Below are 21586 nucleotides of genomic sequence, written 5' to 3'. Positions count from 1 at the left end.
GGCAGATGGTTTTCACTGGGTATCAGCTGTTTGTCAAGAGGGTTCAGGTTTGTCTCCTGAATGGTGTCCTTTCTTATCTTTTTTTTTTTTTTTTTTTTTTTCTTACTAGAAACATTATGTGAATACCTGAAAATAAGGAAATCTTGACCAGATGTCTTCATCCAATTCACTTAAATCCTAATGAAGAAAGTGTTGCTTATAACAGATCAAATATAACAACTTAAATATTCATATCACATCACTGTCATCACATCAACTCTTATAGATAATGTCTGATTCTGGTGACATATTTGTCAGATGGATAAGTTAGTATCAAAGTAAAGTTTAAAAAGAAAAAAGCTTTAAAAGAACATGTTTTTGTCTCTGGAGAGAGCCAAGCAATAATCTTGACTATTTACACTGTTGTGGCTCTTCTTTTTTCAGCACTTTTGTTGCAAATCTTTAAATCTATCAAATCCATAAAAGCACAATAATGTTTTATCAGGCTGCTTTGACTTCACTAAATATATAATTGAGTTTGTGGCTGCGGCTATTTATTTCTGTGTCTTAAATGAAAAATGATTAAATTCTTCACAGAAGTGCCACATACAGAATAACAGAGCTGTTGTTGACCTTAGGGAAGAAATGCATGGTATGCTGGAACCTCCCCCAGTACACACTGTCATAAAAACAAACTCCCCACAATCTCTGCCTGCATCTCAAACTTCTCAGTATAAGATTGTACAAACAGAACGATTGTCTGGTTTTAAATAAAACCTGCATTTTCTCGACTCTGTTCTGAGGATTCTATCTGAAGCTTGTGATGTCTGATTACAATGTTGATTAAATATGAGATTACAAGAACCACTCCTATTCTGCACTCTAGTCAGCAAAGTCTGCCGTTGTTTGCCATAATGAATTGCAATGTGAAGAATGTTGTTCCTCTAAAAGTGCCTCTGTTCTTTTATTCAGGGATCTCTGCTGGTTTATGTCCATGTGCGTCAGAGCATCATGGACTGTGCTCTCATCCCTCTGGTGCTTCTCTGTCACAACCTGAGAGTTCCATACACTGTTTGTCCTCATCAGGTTTACAGCTCCCCCCTAAGGTATAAACACACAAAGACACAAATGCTGTCAGAGAAGTTGCACCGTGAAAACAAGTAAACATCCAGCGTCTTTCAGCCAAAATAACACAGACAACATTTTGACGGAAATTAAATCCTTGACACCCTATTTATTAAGTCAATTCGATTTTAAAGGTAGTCCAACAAATTGAGGAAACAAATTCTCCTCACACCTCTCCCTTTCCTAAGTGAAACTACATTGGACTTTGCATACCAGAAAGGCTGTGAACACATTTTCACAAATCTCTCCACTCATCCACTCTTTCCTCCTCCATCATTGGTTCCTCCATGCTTAGTAGGTTTCTGCTTCAAAACATGAATTGCATGTCCATTCTGCATGCTATAAAAATATGGTGGTGCGAGATGGTGGCCTGTATCAAATGATTTCCTTGCCTAAAGTGTGTTTAAAAGGCTTATTCAAAGAATTCAGAAAACAAATGTACACTTATATAAGCTCACATGGATAGTCTGAAGAATGTAGAAGATGTAAATCACTCCCAACCTTTTAACTGATACTACCAATATCCTCTAATTATCCAACAGATCAATCCTGCAGAGAGTAGGTGTGGTCCTCCTTCCACTGTCTGCATTGACTGAGCAAGAAGCTGAGATGGACAGCCTGTACTCACCTATCATGGCCTCTGTAAGTCTGACCTGATTTGAAATCTTTATTAGACATTTGCTACTAATCTGAAGGCTCATTTCAATAGTACCACCGTTGTGAAGCACAGTTAAGGGACTGGCATTTTACACTAAAGTATTAGATGTTATTTGTTTTTCAAATTCAACATCAAATACAAAAAAAAACAGATTTGTAGAACCATATAAATAGACCATGTAAAAATGACTTAGTTTAATTTTTATTCTGATGTCTCTCAGAAATGACCACATTTTATGCGTCTGCCATCATTTCCAGAAACTGCATACTGTACATAACCTGTGGCTGCAACTAAGGAATGTGGAATATTTCTCACCACATGTATAGCTGGACAGAATCTTGTTACAGTCCTGATATTTCAGCCTTGACCAAACAGACCAACAAATTAGTCCTTCGAACATTGTCAGTGCATTTGGAAAAGCTACACAGGGTTACAAGTTGTTATAATATAGTTTTAATAATCATCATGTTCAATTGGAGCTTGTGAATATTGACGTCAATCAAAGACACTGATTCTTTTTTAAATTTGTCATCTCCAACCCCAGTGAGAAGAGACTTGAATTAACAGCTGCATATTTTGCAAAGCTCTTTGAGGCACAGAAGGATTTTAGCAACTGTTTTCACATATGCAAATGTCCCCTTCAACTGTCAGAATGAATTCAAGTTTCATGTACCCTTGTCAGTCACCAACCATAAAAACAACCTCTTGGTATATATCATTTGAGCTGTTGGAGCTGACTGCTGAAGCAGTTCCTCATTAGCAGTCAAAATGAAACCAGAAACAGCCTGTTCACTTGTGTATGAGATCGTTACACGGGCCATGAATGAGAAAACATGATGTTAATGCATTTTAACCAAAACATTTGTTGACAGCAGGTTATTGTATAAAATTGCAGCATAAGCAAAATCATTTCGTCCTTGCAATGTGTCTGTTGTGCGTTCACTTGTATTCATTTTTCTGCACATACACACACTTTTCTTTGCATTCCATAATGGAGTGTTATCATAGTCGATTTCACTATCAGAATACAACCTGTCCTTTTCCCCCTCTCCCATTCAGCAGCATCTCCCCACTCACTCTTCATTCATTCTCATACCACTACCAAGGGAGTGCAGTCTTGCTAAAGAGATTGAAGCTTTTGAGATGGCTGGAGTGACAAAGCAATGAGGGAAAAACAAAAGTGGTTAGTTTGATTGTGTGGGTTTGGCAGGTCTGAGCAGGTTGCCTTGGTTTAGTGTGGTTCCCCTTGATTTTAAGTTATTTATGATTATTTAAGGCTCTCTCCCCTCCTTTGCATGTATCACAGTTTTCTCAAGTACCTTTGATGAGCCTTTTTTCTAAGTACCTCTATTTACTTGATTTTTATCAATGATCAATGGCCATTCATCATTAATATCTTCCTGCCTTTGTATTAAGAGGGACCTTTGTGCTTTGTATCACTTTGCCTAAAGATGTATTTCATTTAGGGAAGCAACAGGCTTTATTAAGATCAATATTGTGCTGTACAGCTCAATACAATGACTCAGTCTGACATTAATCTACAAGAGTCCAGCCACTGTGGAACATGAGCAGGTTGTTTATGACTGCATCAAGAGTCATTTTTTTGTCATTGACCATTGATGTGAGTAAGCATATTGGCTATGCATGAGAAAGCAGCCTTGTTTATTGGATGTATTTCAATGTTAATAGACCTTTATTGTTTATTGAGTGTATGCCTGTTTAGCTGCTGTTCAATGGTAATTGAATTTTTCTTATCTGTGAGGAGAAAACAGTACTTGGGGCAAGGGAAGTATCTCTGAATGTCATGTAGTGTCCACCACTGTCCCTTTTTCTTCCTGTCCTTCTGCCTTCTTTCTTAGTGTTGATCCTTTAGCTCTGATTTTTGTATTGCTTATTTATATTTTTTAAATGCATGGCAGGCGTTTTATGTTAATTGCACCCCTGCTGCCAGGGCTTTTCAGACCTTTATACCTGCCACATTTCCACTTCTCCATTCTCTGTCCTCAGCTGGTACGTGAGCTGCTACATGAGGGCCAGGCGATAAGTGTTGGTGTGTCAGCAGAGTCTGGCCAAGGTGGCCAGTGGCTGGCTCACATCAGACAGCTCATCAAAGAGAGATCTGTCCCTGACGTCAGTCTGGTCCCTGTGGGCATCTCCTACGACTGTGTGCCCGAAACCAACATACAGGTGGTGCATGCAAGCACACACATTTAACAGGAACCATTTGTAACAGTAGTGTCCTCAGAAGCCAGTGAACAGATTTGATTTAGAGCAGAGAGAAAAGACAAGCAGGAAGAGAGGAGAGGCAGAGATTCTGTATGAGGAGTATTGGACAGGTACATGCTCTAAAAACAACAGTATGTCTACCAAGTTTCTAGTTAGGCACCATGACTAAGACAGCTTACCATGAAGGTCAACAGCTGGAGCAGCAACTGCCGTGATACAAAATCCATTATTTTAAAATTCTTAGTATCCAATCTAGAATAAGACATTAGACTTAAGGTCATAAAGCAGTCAGATTTTAATGCACAGACATGATCCATACTGTATATTTGCTGAAATATCTTTCTTATATTTTGTAGGCTGACACTCATTTGTTAATAAATGCTCATAAATCTGCATAATCTGCATTTAAAATGCTCCTAACAGCTTGCAAATCACCATGTTTGTATTTTTTGTCCTATGAAATGTAACAGTCTTCACATCCATGGGAATGTTGCGGACAGAAATTGAAAGCAGCTTTTTAGCTGCAGCATAAATCCTAACATTTTACTTCCTCTTCGTAAAAACTGTGAGAACTGTAGTTCAGTAATTTCAAATAGTTATGAGTAATCATAATAATAGCAGTTTTGTTATTGTTAACTCATGTTATGTTACAGAATTGTTATACCATAAAGCTTGTAACATCAGAGTGGAAGAGTGGTGAGTACAGTTGTCTCCATTTTGTCTGCCAGTGAGGATCTCATGCTCAACGTTAAGATTCATGTTTCACAGCTGTATGAAACCGTTTTCTCACAGCCGGGTGTTGATTCATTAGTTAAAGGTTTGCATTTCATTTTATTTAGCTGATGACTTTTGTCTTGCCCTTGCTTTAGGCCACATCACCCAGTTCACGCCCAATCTTGTCCAATTTCAATTTATGATACTGACAGTGGCTGTTATGTTTCTTTAATCACCATAAGGTGCTTGCCTTATCATTTTGTTCTGCCATTCAGAAACAGTACACACACAGTATTGTACTCACAGTTCATGTACTTATACATATTCTGCGGCTTGTTTTGTGTCATGGGGGCTCATCATAGTCATTAGTGGTATTTTTGTTGGAATTTTACCTCCAAAGGCGAAGACCTCATTATGGTATAATCACTTATTCTGCTTTATGTGTGTTATCTGTCCCTGCAGGTCAGTTTAAGCACAGTGTTTCAGTGGCTTTGGTCTGTTCTCTGGAAGAGACCAGAAGGAAGTGTGAGGATCCACTTTGCTCAGCCCTTTTCTCTCAAGGTGCACATCAGAAAGAGCTATTCATAAAATACCTATTTACCGTATGCATTAGTGTTTTTTTTAGTCTTGTGACATTTAAAAACGCATTATTATGTCAAGTTGTGACACCTTTACATGTTATAGGAGCTGTGAGCAATTTAACAAAAATATTCCCTCCCAGATTCTACTTTGTAGCTCTTTGTCCTTTATCTTTTTTCCTTTTTCTATGCATTTTTCTTTTTGTGTAGGAGATGTGTGAGTCAGGCAGGTGCAGAGTAGATGAATGGCTCCCTCTACAGGACCTGTTGCTGCCTGTTATCCTCGACAATGGGTAATTAAACCCCCTGTGTATGTACCTGTATGCACTAGTGAGTGTTGATACTTTATGTGAGCGAACCACAATTAGATTTAGTCTTTTATCTTGCGTCTTTGAAATTGAAAAGTTGCATACTTTTGAACTTTTGAAGATAAACGTTCCTTCAAACCACAAATCTGGCACAGATACGAAGCCCTGATGAGACTCTTAGACTCCAGTCCAATTTTCATCAGCATGTATACCAGTGGAAAAGATAACAGCAAAATAACATCCTCTGCTTGGGTTCTGATGAGCAGTGAGGCTTCTCTTTAAAAATTAATTCTTCTTAGGGAGAGGGACACAGGCCATATAAGAAATACTCAGCAGTAAGTCAGTTATTCTGCTGCTGTAAGACTGTACAACAAGCACTGGTCTCAGTAGACCACATACAACTTGTAACTCATTACCTATTCAAAATAATATTAGTTGTTAAAGATATGGCAGTAAAAATAAACAGAAAAGTTATGTTATGCACAGATTTGCTTCTGTCACGATTTATATTGTTAATGTGGTTGTAATGGTTTGTCATCTTTAAAGGTGAGTCCCCAATACCCACATTAAAAGTTTGGGAAACGCGGCACTAAAGTCCACCCACCCAGTCATTAAGTGTTGAATACCAGTATACCAGGCAATAAGCCAAACAATTAATCAAGCGGCTGCAGTGGATACAGTCATGCTCCATGTGATATAATTAAATTAAACCATTCCATTTTATTCAGTTTTAACAAAAAAATGACACTTGCATGATTTGTTATGTAACTGTCTTTGCAATTCATGAAATTCACTGCAAAACACTGAAATGATATAAGGCCAGTCTAACAATTTCACCAACTTAAAGCAACTAAAGTTCACCAACTTATCTTTTAGTCCTGCATTATTTGGTGATGTTGATACTTAACAAAAACATTAATTATAATGGCACATAACAGTCCCTTTAAAGCCAAAACACCCTATCACATAGTCTCAAAGAAAGTGAAATTGAAATGGGTCCTTTCCATGCCTCACCCTTCCCTTGGAGGAGGTTGCTAATGTATATGCCAAATGCCAAAATGCAAACTGAAGTTCTTACAAAAGTTGGTCAGTAATTGGTAATTTTCCATCATGGCATCAGCCTCGCAGCTCCTCATCCAACGACTCCATCTTGTTCACTACTCACTGCCATATTTGAATCTGCTACTTTTTGTGGTTATCATCTTTTGTGGACATACTCCTTATAAACAGTCAAGGTTAGTAGTGACTGCAATGTCAAATTTCCTGTGGCCAGATCACATTCAGTGCTACCTCATACTATTTCAGTCAAACACTTTTATTTATTGTGATACAGCTCTCACACGGTTAGAAGAGTGCCAATATTGAATGGTGAGGGAGTTGACTCCACCACTTACAATCAAGACAACTTTAATATATAAAACAGTCAGTGGATGTTGTACATTAAATGGTTATTAAATAAGAAAACTCTAAAGAGAACACAAAACATTTGGAAAATGAAGTCCAGTAAAATTTAAATCTTATCTTATCTTAATTCACAGTCTGTAGTGAGATCACTATTTATTCATCCTGGCGCCTTTCTCTTCTCATCTCACTCTCAAGAACCGTCAGAGCATTTGGCCGGAGGCAGATGTCGTGGCTCCTGCCTTCACATTGTGCATCTGAGCTTAAAGAGCCAACTCCTCCAGATAGAGATACCCTGAGTATTGCCATCATCCTCCACCTTGTCTTCTGTAGGTCCAGGATTATCAACCTTTGCTGAATTATTAAAAACATTCGATTTTTAAGCTGTCATTTTAATGTCATGCAAATTGTGCTGCACTATCTGTGTGTGTGTGTGTGTGTGTGTGTGTGTGTGTGTGTGTGTGTGTGTGTGTGTGTGTGTGTGTGTGTGTGTGTGTGTGTGTGTGTGTGTGTGTGTGTGTGTGTGTGTGTGTGTGTGTGTGTGTGTGTGTCTGTGTTTATAGCGGCAACTTCCTGCATGGCTGTGATGTCCACCAGCCTGGTGTCCAGTCTTTTGCTTTATAAACACTGCAAGGTACAGGCATCATCTTTTTGCCATCATGCTTGTTGAGTGATTCCCCCCTAGTGCTGTCAGTGTTAAAATCTGCCCCTCTAAGGATCCATCAGTACTCTGAGAGGCCCATAAACAGAATTGGAAATTGTTTTAGTTTATTAGAGTGTGACAGTGATTTTCTGAGTCATACTCACCAGTCTCTAAACAGTGTCACCAGATGGTGAATGCTCATATCTGTTTTTGTTGCTTAACCTCTCCATGCTTCTGCACAGGGCGTTAGACTTTCTGTCTTGTGTCGTGATGTCGCTTGGCTCACAGAGGAACTGTTGTTCAGAAACAAAGATGTCGGCTTTGGGGGAAATCTAACAGAGGTTCTCCACTATTCCTTGTCCCTGCTTGCACCTCACCTCATCATTGCTGCACTGCCATCCAGGTTGGTTTTCAGTGAACCAAGATAAGCTGCTTATACCCAAACTCTTGCTTATCAAATACCAAATGTTTTCTTCTACTTGTAGGGAAGACCCTTTCATTGTGCCTCGTCCCTCCCTCACTGCAGCACTTCACCTTTCCCTCCAGGCCCAGATTGTCATACACACCTTTATATCAGAAGCTGTTGGTGGTAAGTAACTTACAGTTTGTGTAGCTGAGAAAACTTACTGATAACACTCAAGGATCACTGTTTTTCAGGCACCTTATTTTTTGTGGGAGGCCTTGGCAGTTGCTCTGACTGCTGGCATGTTCTTATAGAAAATAGTTTGAAAGATGACATTTGAAAGTATTAAAACTTTTAATCTTAATGTGTGGGAAATGGGAAACCAAGCTATGTCACGGTGCAGCACATATGTCATATTTTTCTCCCCCTATGTCTATGAAACAAATTTTAAAAAGCAGGTGATATGTGGGAAGGTCATTAGTGGTACTGACATTTTTACACAGGTTTGAACTGTCAGTTCTTCTTTGTAGCTTTTTTCCCCCTAAATTTCAAGATGTGAGGTGTAGACACATATCAAAAGCATAAATAAGCAATGCACTCATAATACGTAGGCCACCTATTGAAACCAGGCAGTAGAAACATATAAGTAGACTGTAAGCACTGGCCATGATCATAATCCAGGGTTGTGCAGAAGTGCCAAAGGATTTGGTGTTCATGTCTGAAGATAGACAGCATTGTACATGCATGAGTTATGTGTGGTAATCAATGGTGATGGGAATCCTAGGTCTGCAATCCTCACTAAATATTATATTAACTGATCCTGAAGCCAAGAGACGATGTCTCAGTAAAATATTCAGATTTTAGTGAACATGCTGACAGACGGCTGGGGTGAAAGCCTCGCTTGCCTAATATTAACATTACTGGAGGAGATAGAAGTCATTTGCTGTTTCGAAGTAAAGGAACCCACTTTGTCTTTGGAATTAAGTCTGTTTTAGGATGACTCATTATTCCTGCATGACCTGTTTGGGTGTTTGTGGATTGAAGTCACTGCACAGTGGGCTGTGCAGTGCTAGTCAACAAGAAATAAAAACAAGTTAATTCAGTTATATTGAAGCACTTATATAGCCGTATAAAAACACTTCTATGTGGACACGTACACTTTAATCTCCTAATCTCTAACGATTTGTGTTCAGTCGTGAACCTCTAGGTTTAACATTATAAAACAGTGTGGACGCAGCACCTCAGGCCCACCAGCACATTAAGAGCAGGATGCAAGCTATAATTAAAGAAACAATACCTGTGTATGTGGTAGAAAACACCTGGTCAACAGCTTGTGAACACAAATATCTTCATCAGAAACTGTCAGAAACGTTATGTATGCTCTGTAACCAAAACAGAGCTTCAGAATATGGAAGGAATTTGATTTAAGTAATGTAAGTCTATTTTCTATTAATATTATTATTATTATTATATAGAGAATGGTCCAAAAATGACAAAATATATTGAGAGCTGCAGTGCTCTGGCCTTATTGATGCCAGAGGTCAGGAGAGAAGACCCTCTACACTGGGTCCCAAAAAAGTGACTGATATATACAGTATATAGTTAGATATGGACCTGGTTACTTAGAATACTTCTAAACATTTTCTTACAGTGTGTATGTGCATGAACAACTTCTTTTTTGTCCTCAGCATGCGCAGTGTCCGCCATGCTGTGCGAAGTTGCCGTCAGTGTGGTCAGCAGCAGTGTGAACAGTGACAGCGTGGATGGAGTGAAGGTCAGAGGTGACATGGACTTTGATGTGGTGCTCTGCCAGTCTGAGTTGACTGAGCGCGCCCTGCAGCTTTGCCATCTCCTGCCTCCAGGCTTCATGCCAGTGAGTTTCAAAACTCACACACACACACACACACACACACACACACACACACATGTACCTGTTGGGTCTCATTCAACAGATGTTTAATGAAGCTGAACAGGCATTTTCTTCTTCTGAGATGTTTTGGGTTGTGTGTGTGTTGCTTTATTTTTGTGGTTGTATATTTATAAGCTCCATCAGAATAACTTTAGGGGCACAGAATCTGAACAAGAAATACAATTTCTTTCTTTGTTTTGCACACCTTTCCCTTTGGAAGCTGCTCTTTCTTGTCTCTTCTGCTTGCAGCTATGCCTCTAACACTATTTCTCATGTGGCTCCTGATCTGATATCCCCTCTGGCCATCTATTATTCTCTGCTACATCTCTACTACATACCACATGCAGTCTGTCTGACTTCCTACGTATATGATAGATGGACTGATGATTGTTTTGCTGTTAACCTTTCTTCACCATTGAGCTAACCTCTACTTTCTCTCTCCAGCCCTGTCAATCATCGCAGAGTTTTTCTCTCGATGCCATTGACAGTCTAGTACGCTGTGGAATTCTGATCATGGAAGAAGTAAGTTTAATTAAAAAAAGAACAGTGTTCTAAACATTATTCATTTTAAGAAAAGCAAACTATCATTGCCTCAATGTTATTTCATTATTTAGCAATGTAAGGGAGCTGTTCTGCATTTTATGAACTTTCATTGTTTTTTTTAAGTTTACAAATCTTCATACATTATTAATGACAGGAAAACAGATTGTTCATAGTTCTTTAAATACTAGATATTATTAGGTTAATTGTAACAGGCATTGTGCCTTGATGTCTGAAATGGAAATCTTAGTACATTTGACATCAAATGTAAAAAGGAGATGAGACTAATGCACCTCAGACTAAAAGGTTCAATTTTGATGCCTTTCTTCAGTCACGCAGCTCTCCATCTCTGGAACTCTCTCCCCCACAAACCCTCTGTAACATTGACTCTCTTCCCACCTTCAAATACCACCTCGCCTTTTGTCTCTGGAAGGTGTCCTCGGCTGTCTTGAAAGGCACCCATAAATAAATTGCATTATTATAATAATTATTATTAAAGCAGGGATAAAGCTGCCTCTTTAATTCCCACTCTGCACCTGAAACTCTGTCCCTGCTCAAGTTTGGTAAACAGACAGAAACACAGTAAGAAGTATAACTTGACGACTTTCAGTGACTGAAACATAAACCTGGTCCAGCAAGTGTAGGAGTGACGTTGAACTGAGATCATCTCCTGTTTTCTGCAGCAACAGTACAAGTGTTGCGCTCACATACTATGCTGTCTGTTCTGTCAACCTACATAGATTCCCAGGGATGTTCCTATCTGTGATTTCTGGAAGAAGGAGGGTGCTTTGGCCTGGACCTCCTCTGACGACCCTTACCAAAGTGACTCTGACTGTGAAGAGCAGGACCTGCATTCCTACAAGGTACAAAAAAATGCTGCTGAACCCCTCTGGCTTCCTCACATCCCATAGAGAATCACCTGAGGTTGGATGAAGAGGAAAATACAGAAATACAAGAAACACCACATGAAAATGGATTGTCTACAGAAAATCACCATTTCACAAATATCTTGAATGCCAATTAGCATTATTATTATTAGCATTACATGACAGCTTTGAAGTAAATCTAACTGTCATAATTGTTATATATGATTTCTCAAAGCAACATGAGGCTCACACAGTGCAGATGTAGCAGTCACAAAAGCTGCAGAATGACTTTGACTTTGAGCTAGGTGTCAATAAGACTTATACTGAATTTTAATTTAATTTAATACTGAGTTTTGTGGTTGGATATAACCTTTAATAGAGCAGCTCAGATCAGTCCACTATTGGTGCTTTTCCACTACACAGATCCAGATACTGCTCATGGTGGAAACACTGCATGTTTACATCTTTAAACACTGTGTCTTGAAAAATGCAATGAGTGGACTGTCTCAATTTTTTTGCCTGGAAAACAGCCTCTGAGTTTCACTGTCCACCAAATAGGGCTGAGATTGTTACACTCCCATCCTCCTTGCATTCTGCTATTATTTACTCCTTATAATTATATATTATAGATATTAATAGAATATTGCTAACACTGTGACTAACTAATATGAACTATATGGAATAAATGTAAATAGTTCTGAACTTGTCTGTTGTGCTGAAGACAAGTTGACCTACTAATTTAGACACAGCTTTGTCACCTCTGTGCATAAAATCTTTCCCTCAACTTCAGCTTAGTCTGTTGAAAAACAGCCTCACCTGTATTTGTCCAGTGTTACTCTTCTCATCTTTAATCTTTAAACTTTCTCCATTCAGTGCACTCACTCTTTTTCTGCCAATGCCTTTGCTCTGCTGCGTTCAGTATTCCCTCACCTCCTACTCAACTGCCTGTTACCAGCTTGACTGCATAAATTCACAATATCACTTAAGGTGGTCTTGGCAGTAATTTGCCTGTGGCTGCTTCTCCTGTCGTTTCAAAGATTTATGCTCAAACACCCCTAAGCTTTTATAACTTTATTTTTTTCAACTCTGACCAGTACAAATACACTTTGTTTTCTCTTACTGCTGAAGCTAATGATTTCAAGAAATGTCTCGACCAATTAGTTTGGTCCACAAAATAAGTGTTTCGTAAACCTCAAAATGACAACATCCTCAAATGTCATAGTTCACCGTCATAGACCAGCAAAGAAACTAGGACATATTCCTGAACTTTTTAACAAAAAAATCAACTTATCAAAATAATTGGTGATTCATTTAGTCGTCCATATTCATCTATTTGTTACAGTTTTTTTGTACTTTACCAGGATGGTTTTTGATTCACTGAATGTATAGAGACCACACTACACTATCTACTATAAACTCTTTAGTATGCTCTGCTGATGTGGGAATTCATCCCTTGTGAGACTTAACAATGTACAAGACACTTATACAGTACCAGCAGCGCTGCACAATATAAATTCTTATATTATGCATATTATATGATTATTATAGCCCAGTGCACACTATTGAACCCACTTATAAAGTGGTTTCACGAAGCCCCAGTTTTATGGACCCCATCATTGCTAAATGCAACCAACAGCACAATCTTTATATTAAACACATAAATGCAGAACAGAAATATGTGTCACATACCAAATAACATTCACAGTAAGCATGATATGGGCACCCTCTACTTAACTGCATGTTTGTGTTCTATACCCCTTTTCTATTTAAACAGAAAAATGCCCCAATTCACACTGAAAAGGAATCCCTAATGTGATTGTTGAAGAATTCAACTGATGGTGCAGATCCACCTGAACCAGGTCTTATCATCCTATCTCAACTTTTGAATAGGTTTTGCTTCAACTTTTAACTGCTTTCAGATGTTTATCACCCAGTGCTGGCTGGATAGTTAACCACACTCATATTTGTAGGAGCCTTTGAGCCAGAATGTTCAACTGAGTGGTTGTGGTTTAAAACATTTTGACTTTACAGAGATCCAGCCGGGATCAAACTATCACAGGTTTGAATTAATCTGTGGTTCAGTCCTGCTGTTATGCTCCTCATCTGTGTTATTTTGCCATACACATACAATACAGTTAAAATAACATTAGCAGATGCCTTTTACAATGTAAAGTATCCACTACATGTCGTTTAGTACGTATGAGGAGGTTGGTTCCTGTGAGGAACCGCACTGCTTATATTCTTTTTTTATTAACCTACTTAAAGCTGTAGTCTGTCACTGTTAAGTATAAAATATATAATATAACTGTTACATTAAGCCAGTACTTCTCAAATGGTAGGGCGGGCCCCCCTGGGGTGTGGTGAGGTGTCAGGGGGGCATGAGAGGCAGGGCGGGACAACTCATACAGTGGTTGATACCGATAAATAGATAAATATTATCAGATTCTCAATAGTATTTCAATTTGGCGGGGCGTGACAGAAAATAATTGAGAATCACTGCATTAAGCCAACCAGCTCCACATGATTCTCTTTGTGTTTGTCTGTATAGCAGTTTTTTATTTATTTGTATGGATGTGACGACCTTCCTGCACAAGCGAGACAGCTCCATAGCATCAAAGTTGATTCTACAGTAGGACTTCATAATCATATTTTCATCACAATCATGATTTGATTTTGGCTTTTGTGGACGTGCTCTTCCGATATTGAAAATACATGCTCCTCCGACAGCAATGAAGTGTGCTTGTATGTGGTTAAAGAATCAGCTGCTGCTGTTTCTTTAACTACTTTAAAAGACAGATATACTGTACAACACATAATTAACCAAAGTATCACAGAAACAACATCAAAAGACACAATTGCTTCTGTCTCTTCTCTGTCCCGTCGTCTCTCACACACATGTATTGTGAGAGTGGGTAGGGGCTGGTTCATTTTTATTGACGTTGCTATTCTGCCTCTGTTTGGTCTCTGTGAACAGAAACAGTGCAACATCATTTGTATGCTGTGTCCTTCATCTGAAAATGGGCTTTCTCAAGCAAAACTATCACACCTGACCTGAGTGTTTACACAGACAGTGCAGGGGGTGAGTGAGGGCAAGAAGTGTTTATACCATCAAACGGCCTTTTTTTAGCAGCGGAATTTACATCTGAACCTTTTCGTGGCCACTTCTTTGTGTTCTCAGTCATGCTCCAATCTGGTTGCAGCCATCACCAGCCAATTTTGCTGGTGCCTCCGTCTGTCTTGACATAAAACAAATCACTTCCTCTGTGCAACTTGGGAACGTTTCCAGGCGACATGAGATCTTATACTGCTATACTGAGAGAGAGCTGTGTGTGAAGATGATGGGCTTAATCGGCATTGTGTGAATTTGCAGATATGTGTTAATATCTTAGAGTTAAGCTCTAGAGCCTAAGTGTAAATATTTTGTTTTGTATTATGTATTTATATGAACATATTTAATATGTCTCCTTTGCCATCACGAGGCAAATAAGACAATATTTCCAATTTTTATGTGCTGTACATGGTGTGTCACTAAGCCCCAATTTCACGCAGTGGCATTGTTAGTGGCGCTGTGGTTATGAAATTGTATTCCCAGGTTTTAAGGCACATCAAAATGAACATTCTTGTGTTTTAATCCACAAAATGAACTCCAAAAAACACTTTACTAGGGGATTTTGAACTCCCACATGAGAGTCTGCTGCCCGATCAAGTGTTGAAGTCTCAGACACCACAAAACCAGAGGGATATACCTCTATATCTTGTAGCTGTACATCTACAGAACATCTACAGCTTTTCTCTGTACAGTGACTTATCATGTGCTGGCTGTAGTGGAAAACCCTCTTTTTATTATTTTTCTTTTTTTTCTTCTACCTTTCCCAGATAAGCCAGCCTATCCAATGTCCCGAGATGCTCTTTTTCCTCTGCAGTTTGCTGGCCGGACATCTGAGGGCGCTGTGCTGGACCACGACTGCACTGGACTTCATTGACACACCTCTGCCAGGTATATTTTCAGTGTCTTTATGGAACTGTGTTTGAATTAGCACCGGGGCTCGCATCCAGTCTAAAAACAATTAAACAATAAAATAATTTGCTGTGATTAATCAGGATTATTTTTATAGTAATGCTTGCCATTATTGATGGACGCAGCCATGCACCCACATCCATATCACAAGTGCTGTAGCTGAGGACATACAGTACCTCAGCGCTGTGCTGCCCATCAGTTTCTGTAAGTGCAGGTGATTGCAGTTTCCACTCTACAACAGCAAAGTGTGCTGTGACAGCCAAGTAACTGTCATTACTCACAGAAGTCCAGTGGTCTCCAATAAGAGCGGCAGCATTGTTCAAGTATCTTCATCCTCTTTCTTCACCATATAGTGTGGTCACTGTAAGATGTCTCTCCCAGTGCTCTTTGAATCATCATCAAAGATCATATGTCAGCAAGCATAAAAGCAGCTGTGTTTATTCTCTTCAAATCATGTTAAATATTTGAAAGTAATCACAGCAATTAACATAGTAACAGAACATCAGGAAACAGTGTGGGGTCATGGGAACTAGTGGGTTCTCCTGTGCTTTTGCACTTAACAGAAACAGCTTCCAACAACAATGAGTAGTCATGTTTCATTAGTGAAATACGCACAATAAAATGAAAAAAAACAAACAAAAGACAACACACTGGTTAACCTGTTAGTACTGAATGTTTACTTCCTTTTCAAGAATGTTGGAAACATTTTGGCTAACTTTGGTACGCCACTCAACAAGATATATAACATTAGTCTTGTCTTTAGTTAGTGCCGACACATTACATATTATACTTTAACACACTAAAATGATTGTTCTGTTCAATATTAATGCTAGTGGTGTTCTCCATGTGTATAATAGCATGTCACTTAACTGTGAATACTGTCTGGAATAATTGCCTCCCTTTTCATGTCTTTCGTGCCTCAGAGTCAAAGTTTGTGGCTCAGATACACTCCTGTCTGTGTGACACAGCAAATAAGAAGAAACAGCACTATGGTGAGCTCAACCTGACATCTCCCTCCCATAGGCACAAATTCTCAAATCCACACATACACACTCAGATCCTTAAAAGCTTCTGAATTTTCTTGTGCCACTGACTCAAAGTCACCCAGCTGCCTCCCTCACTCGCATCACAAGCTCCTGTTCTCTTCTTCTTAAAAACATACAAGACAATCAGGAACTACCCAAATGACACCCTTCAGTAATACACAGTGAAAAATCCCATCAGTCTCACTGGTTTTGGCTTTGTTCTGTCATCCTGACCTGATTTTTCTGTATTAGATATCTGTCTGTTCTTTAGATTCATGTGTGCCTTTGTGTCATATCTCACAGAGAGCTGCTCAGAGGAGGCTGCATACACTGCAGTTAGAACACTAATAGACCTGGGGGTGAGTGACAGCCTCTCTATTTGTGTGTGTGTTTGTCAAAATCTCCCTTTCTGCCAAGAATTAAGGCTTGACTCTTAAAGCACAGTTAAACTTCCCAAAAAGTTGAGTTCTAACATCCATCTGTTCTCAAGTGAACCTGAACACAAAACAACACAAAATTGCCAGATGTGAATCTGTGGCAGCAAGTTTCAACTTTCTAAGTGTCAGTAGGAATGCAACATGATTGTGATATATTATTAAAACAGGACTCTGTGAACTCTGTCCAGTCAGGCTTGAGGCAGAAATGTTATTCTACTCTATAAACAGGATTCATTGGGTCAAAGATACAAGTCATTTCAGAGCAGAAATTGAGTAAGAGAATGTCAGGACCTGGCTCTTAGCCCATAACAAATATGGAAAAGGACACAGCGGATGGCATTAAATCAAACATCATGATTATAATAAAGTAAACAGAGTCCGTCAGTAGAGTCAGAGATACAGGAAAGTTAAAATGATATTTCAGGTCTTTTCAAGTGTAGTTGTATGTTGTGGTTCTGTTACGAGTCAACACTAACTGAACCAGGCACCAGGGGAAATAACCAGCTTGAGACACAGATGCTCACTCTCACTGCCAGAGAAGATTTTAGCCACTTAACACAAGGCTCACCTAATAAGATGGGATACGACATGATGATGATGATGCTTGATCTTGTTTTTACAAATGGAAATTGAAGTTTGTAAAGTGCTCACAGCATTTTTACCTCATGAGGATGAAGATCTGCTGATCTCCTGCTGCTGCAGTTGCTATGATTGAGTCATTTTGGTCAATCCAAAGGAAGGATTTCAAAAACAAAAGTAAAAAAAAAAAACACATTTGAACTTAATCATGGAGGCAGCAGTGGATCAACAACTCCAACGTGCTGTGATATAAAATCACTGATTTTCTCCATGGAATTTGATCCATCCATCCATCCTTGTTCCACCGCTTTTTCCTCCACATGAGGGTCGCAGGGTATGCTGTGCCATTCAGCTGACACAGGGCAATAGGCAGGGTATGGAATTTAATGTGAGGAGTAAATAGTTTACAAAGTGACATGTTTCCTGTTGGAAAAAGCTGTCAATGGCAAAATAAAGCAGTAAACATACCATGTGTACATTAGAGGAGCCTTTTGTTAAACGTACACAATCTTTTCACTGAGAGCGAGCACCCGTCTATCAAGCTTGTCAGTTGCAGTCAGTGCTAACTAAAAATTAACAACAATGTTAATAAAAATAAAAACAAAGTCTTTACATTCCAGCTCGATAGGGCAGAATTCATAAACACATCAGTTTTACAAAGACTAGTATGTGCGTGTCAGTGTTTATAGAATGAAACAGACATGCCTCCACACAGAGCTGAGTTCTGAGTCAACAATTGTAATCAACACGTGGAAAAGCCGTCTTATTCCTATTCTGTCCAAAACACAGAGGAACACAATGACAGTCATTACACCTTTTGGCATTTAAATAAACAAAGATGCAGCTTCTGCTGTGTAAGTAAAACAAAGTTCATATAGTCATTAACAAGCAAAATGAGATAAGGAGAAACAATTTCCTCTTGCCGTCTTGGTCAGACTTGAAATGAAAAGAATGAAAGAAATGAAACACAGATAAATTCCAAGAGCTCCTAAGAAAGGTCTGATAAGAGTTGCTCGAACATAACCACACTTAATCTTAACACTTGGAACTATGTCTTTAATGTCCATATCTATGTGTCTCATTCAGTAATTGTCTATTATTACTATTATTATTGTATTTATTATACAATTGTCTATTGTATCTACGTTATTACTTTTCTGAGTGCCACTGAATTTGGATAGAAGACTTTAGTTTAGAAACAGAAAATAAATGATCTGTAATAAACTTTTATCAAGTTAAACAGCTGTGCAGAATAACAAAACAACCTATCAATAAAAACACCTTCCTGGGACAAGTGTATGTGTTTGTACTTACATTTATATACTTTTTCTTTTGCAGTTTAATTATATTTCTGAGGCGAATATTGTGCTTTTTTATTTCAAATATTTACTGACAATCTGTTTTCAAGTATGATTTGTTGTGGTAGATCTACCCAGCATAATATAAAGTAATTATCTGTTGCTCCACTTCAGTGACTACTAAAACGATCACTAGATTATTTCCATTGACCATATATTAAAATCTGTACCCAAGTAGAGACTTTAATTGTAGTATATTATTATTACAATGAGGTCTTGCTATTTATTTTTTTTACCAAAGGACAGAGTCAGAATATTTAGCGGGGGTTAAACATATTTTTCTTTTCTTCCTGTGCATTGTGATGAAAATACTCCACTGTGGCACAATAACTGAGGATTATGGTGATGGATTATCATACAGCAATGCTCACATTTGTGTGTTATTTTTCATACAGTGATGAAAGGGAAGTAACAAATGGTCTGTCCTGCAGATAGCAATATGAGCATCTCCTTATCGTATTGTTGTCATAGGCGACCGTAAGGAATAATGATCAGGAGAAGGAACGACCTCACTGACACAAACTTGAAAAAACTCAAGAAGAAATGGAGAGAAACTGACCTACTGTAGTCATAAAAATGGAAAAGCTCCTTCATAAATCTTGAATTTTTCTATATCTACGATATATTAAAGTTTCAGCATAAATTGCCTCCTGTAACATTTCACCATTCAGCCTGTCAACTTTGAAGGCAGCACCGATCAGTCTGTACCGTGGAATTCACTGCCTTTAAAAATAGAATAACATTGACCTGTATAATCTCGCTTTCTTATTAAAATTGTCAGTCACAATTGGCTGTTATCTGGCATTTTCATGGATAATTACAATTCCTGATGTCAAGACAAATTTCTAATGTTTATGCAACTGTAGGACAAAACAAAGGACGTCTCAGTCTGAAGCTCGACTCTCATTATTCCAGACGTTGCCAAGTGAATTAGGTTGTGCAGTCTTATTTATGTAACTTCTTCACTTGTGTTTTTCTTTGAAAATTGTTGAAGTGTTCTTGTTTTGAAAGGTCTTCTATTAATTCAGCATTGTTTATTTGGCCTTGTGAAAAAAAGCACACCTCGAAAGATAAGAGAAGCTGCATGCTCACCATGTCCAAACAAAGGTTAGAGAATTAAAAAAAAGTGCTGTGGTTCTGATGGCGCTGGTGTTTATCTCCTCTTCAGGTCATTACAGAGGAACGTCAGGAGGGAGGCGTCTTCCTGCGCGTCTGTCCTTTGTTCCAGTCGCCGGAAAACAGGCAGAAGCTGCAGCACTTCATCAAACAGTACCTCTACAATTAAAATGTTGACTCACGGCCTCGACACGTTTGTCTTTCAGAGTGTGACCTGTTTTTTTTTCTGTTGGTGTCAGAAAAGCTTGTGTTTAGTGTTAAAAAACAAAGACTCACGCTGAGCTGGGACGCTCTTCCCTTCAGGTTAATTGCATTTTTGATTTTGAGACATTGATTTGAAGTTTATCTTTAGTAATAGCATTAGCATAAAGCCACAGGAGACAAAGATTATGAGGTCTCTGTAATCAGTTGTGAGGTTTTGCTCCGTGTTTGTTATGACGGAGGTTAAAGTTGTTACGTTTGTTATTTGCGGGGAACGTCTTAGTTGTGCTTTTTTTATTACAAATTGACGCCTTTACATGTGTTCATATTTCTTTATAAATCCAACACAAAACAAGTGAAGTGTGTTTCAGTTGTTTTTACAGTTGCATTCTTATAGATCTCATTTCTTGTAAAGGAATCATCATTCTGCATTTGTCCCCTCTTGCATGTGCTGACTCATTCCTCTGGAGTCTCTCTATTCAACAGACCTTGTGACGCCAGCACACAGAGACTGTCGGGACACAGGGCCTCCGGTAGCTCGTAACGATTTCACAGTCAAATGGTTGTACAGTAAAGAATCAGAGGGGGTGTTTCCTCTAACTCAAACAGTCACGGCAAAAGATCATCTCCTCCTGACTGTGAAACTGTGCTGCCACCCAGTGTTGAAATGAGGGTGTTGATGGTTTTAACTTTGTTTTTTTTTTATTTTAATACAAAGACTTTGAGTTTGTGAGTTCCCACTGAAGTGAATATATAAAGAAGTTAGATCATTTTGAGATGCAGCTTCTACAGCAGCTGAGAATTCATGCCACTGCCACACGTGTTTGTAGCCTTAGAATAAGCCTTTTATGTGTAACTTTACAGAGGGCACCATCTTACACCGCCGTGCTTCTACACAACCCAAACGTACAAACCAGAAGCTTACTGCACAAACAAATCAGAGCGACATACTTCACTGTGTTCGAAAAAGTCAGGGGTGAACAGAGTCGTCGTCCTCAGTATGTTACAATCTGCAGTCTCACCATTAGATGTCACTCATTTCTGAACACATTGGACTTTTAATCTGTCAATTAGAAAAAAAAATTGTTGTTTTGATTGATGTTTAGTGTATAAAATTGTGTCTCATATCCACCAATGTTTCCCAACCCTCAAAATGAGACATCCTTAAACGTTCTGTTCTGAAAACTAGATACAAACTAGAACAAGATATTCAGTTTACTATCTTGGAGGAGAAAAGAAACCGAAACGTTATTAATCAGTAGCTGAAATTGCAGTATTTCCTCAATGTGACTGAAAATCCTCCTGCACAACAAAAAGTAATGTATTTAATTCTAGTTAATTATGAACTAGCCCTCTGCAGTGACCCAGGGTGATTCCACCTGTAGTCTTAAGCTGTGTGTCTTCCTCCCTCATCTCATGCTTTTCACAGAAAAAGAGCATTAGCATGAGTTTATAGTTTAGTTTAGTTTTCAGTTTGGTGGTTTGATGTCCAGCTCCTCATG

The 21586-nt window shown here is 38.7% G+C and overlaps 1 protein-coding gene across 1 annotated transcript in view; it reads left to right on the top strand.

Annotated features, from left to right (window-relative positions):
* The window catches only part of gpat2 (glycerol-3-phosphate acyltransferase 2, mitochondrial), a 95035-nt gene extending 74647 nt beyond the window's left edge, over positions 1-20388 (top strand). Inside the window, exons 8-23 of the mRNA XM_044026802.1 lie at positions 952-1085; positions 1647-1746; positions 3770-3949; positions 5165-5263; positions 5491-5573; positions 7188-7318; positions 7553-7623; positions 7875-8035; positions 8118-8221; positions 9724-9908; positions 10389-10466; positions 11225-11347; positions 15227-15347; positions 16292-16360; positions 16697-16752; positions 19936-20388. Coding sequence (XP_043882737.1) covers positions 952-1085; positions 1647-1746; positions 3770-3949; positions 5165-5263; positions 5491-5573; positions 7188-7318; positions 7553-7623; positions 7875-8035; positions 8118-8221; positions 9724-9908; positions 10389-10466; positions 11225-11347; positions 15227-15347; positions 16292-16360; positions 16697-16752; positions 19936-20052 — 1812 coding nt within the window. The 3' untranslated portion in view covers positions 20053-20388. The remainder of the gene's footprint in view (positions 1-951; positions 1086-1646; positions 1747-3769; positions 3950-5164; positions 5264-5490; positions 5574-7187; positions 7319-7552; positions 7624-7874; positions 8036-8117; positions 8222-9723; positions 9909-10388; positions 10467-11224; positions 11348-15226; positions 15348-16291; positions 16361-16696; positions 16753-19935) is intronic.
* Positions 20389-21586: the final 1198 nt, after the last annotated feature.

This window comes from Solea senegalensis, linkage group LG5, assembly GCF_019176455.1.
Source record: "Solea senegalensis isolate Sse05_10M linkage group LG5, IFAPA_SoseM_1, whole genome shotgun sequence".
Lineage (NCBI taxonomy): Eukaryota > Metazoa > Chordata > Actinopteri > Pleuronectiformes > Soleidae > Solea > Solea senegalensis.
The sequence above is the reverse complement of the archived record's forward strand: the minus strand, read 5'-3'. Positions and strand labels throughout refer to the sequence as shown.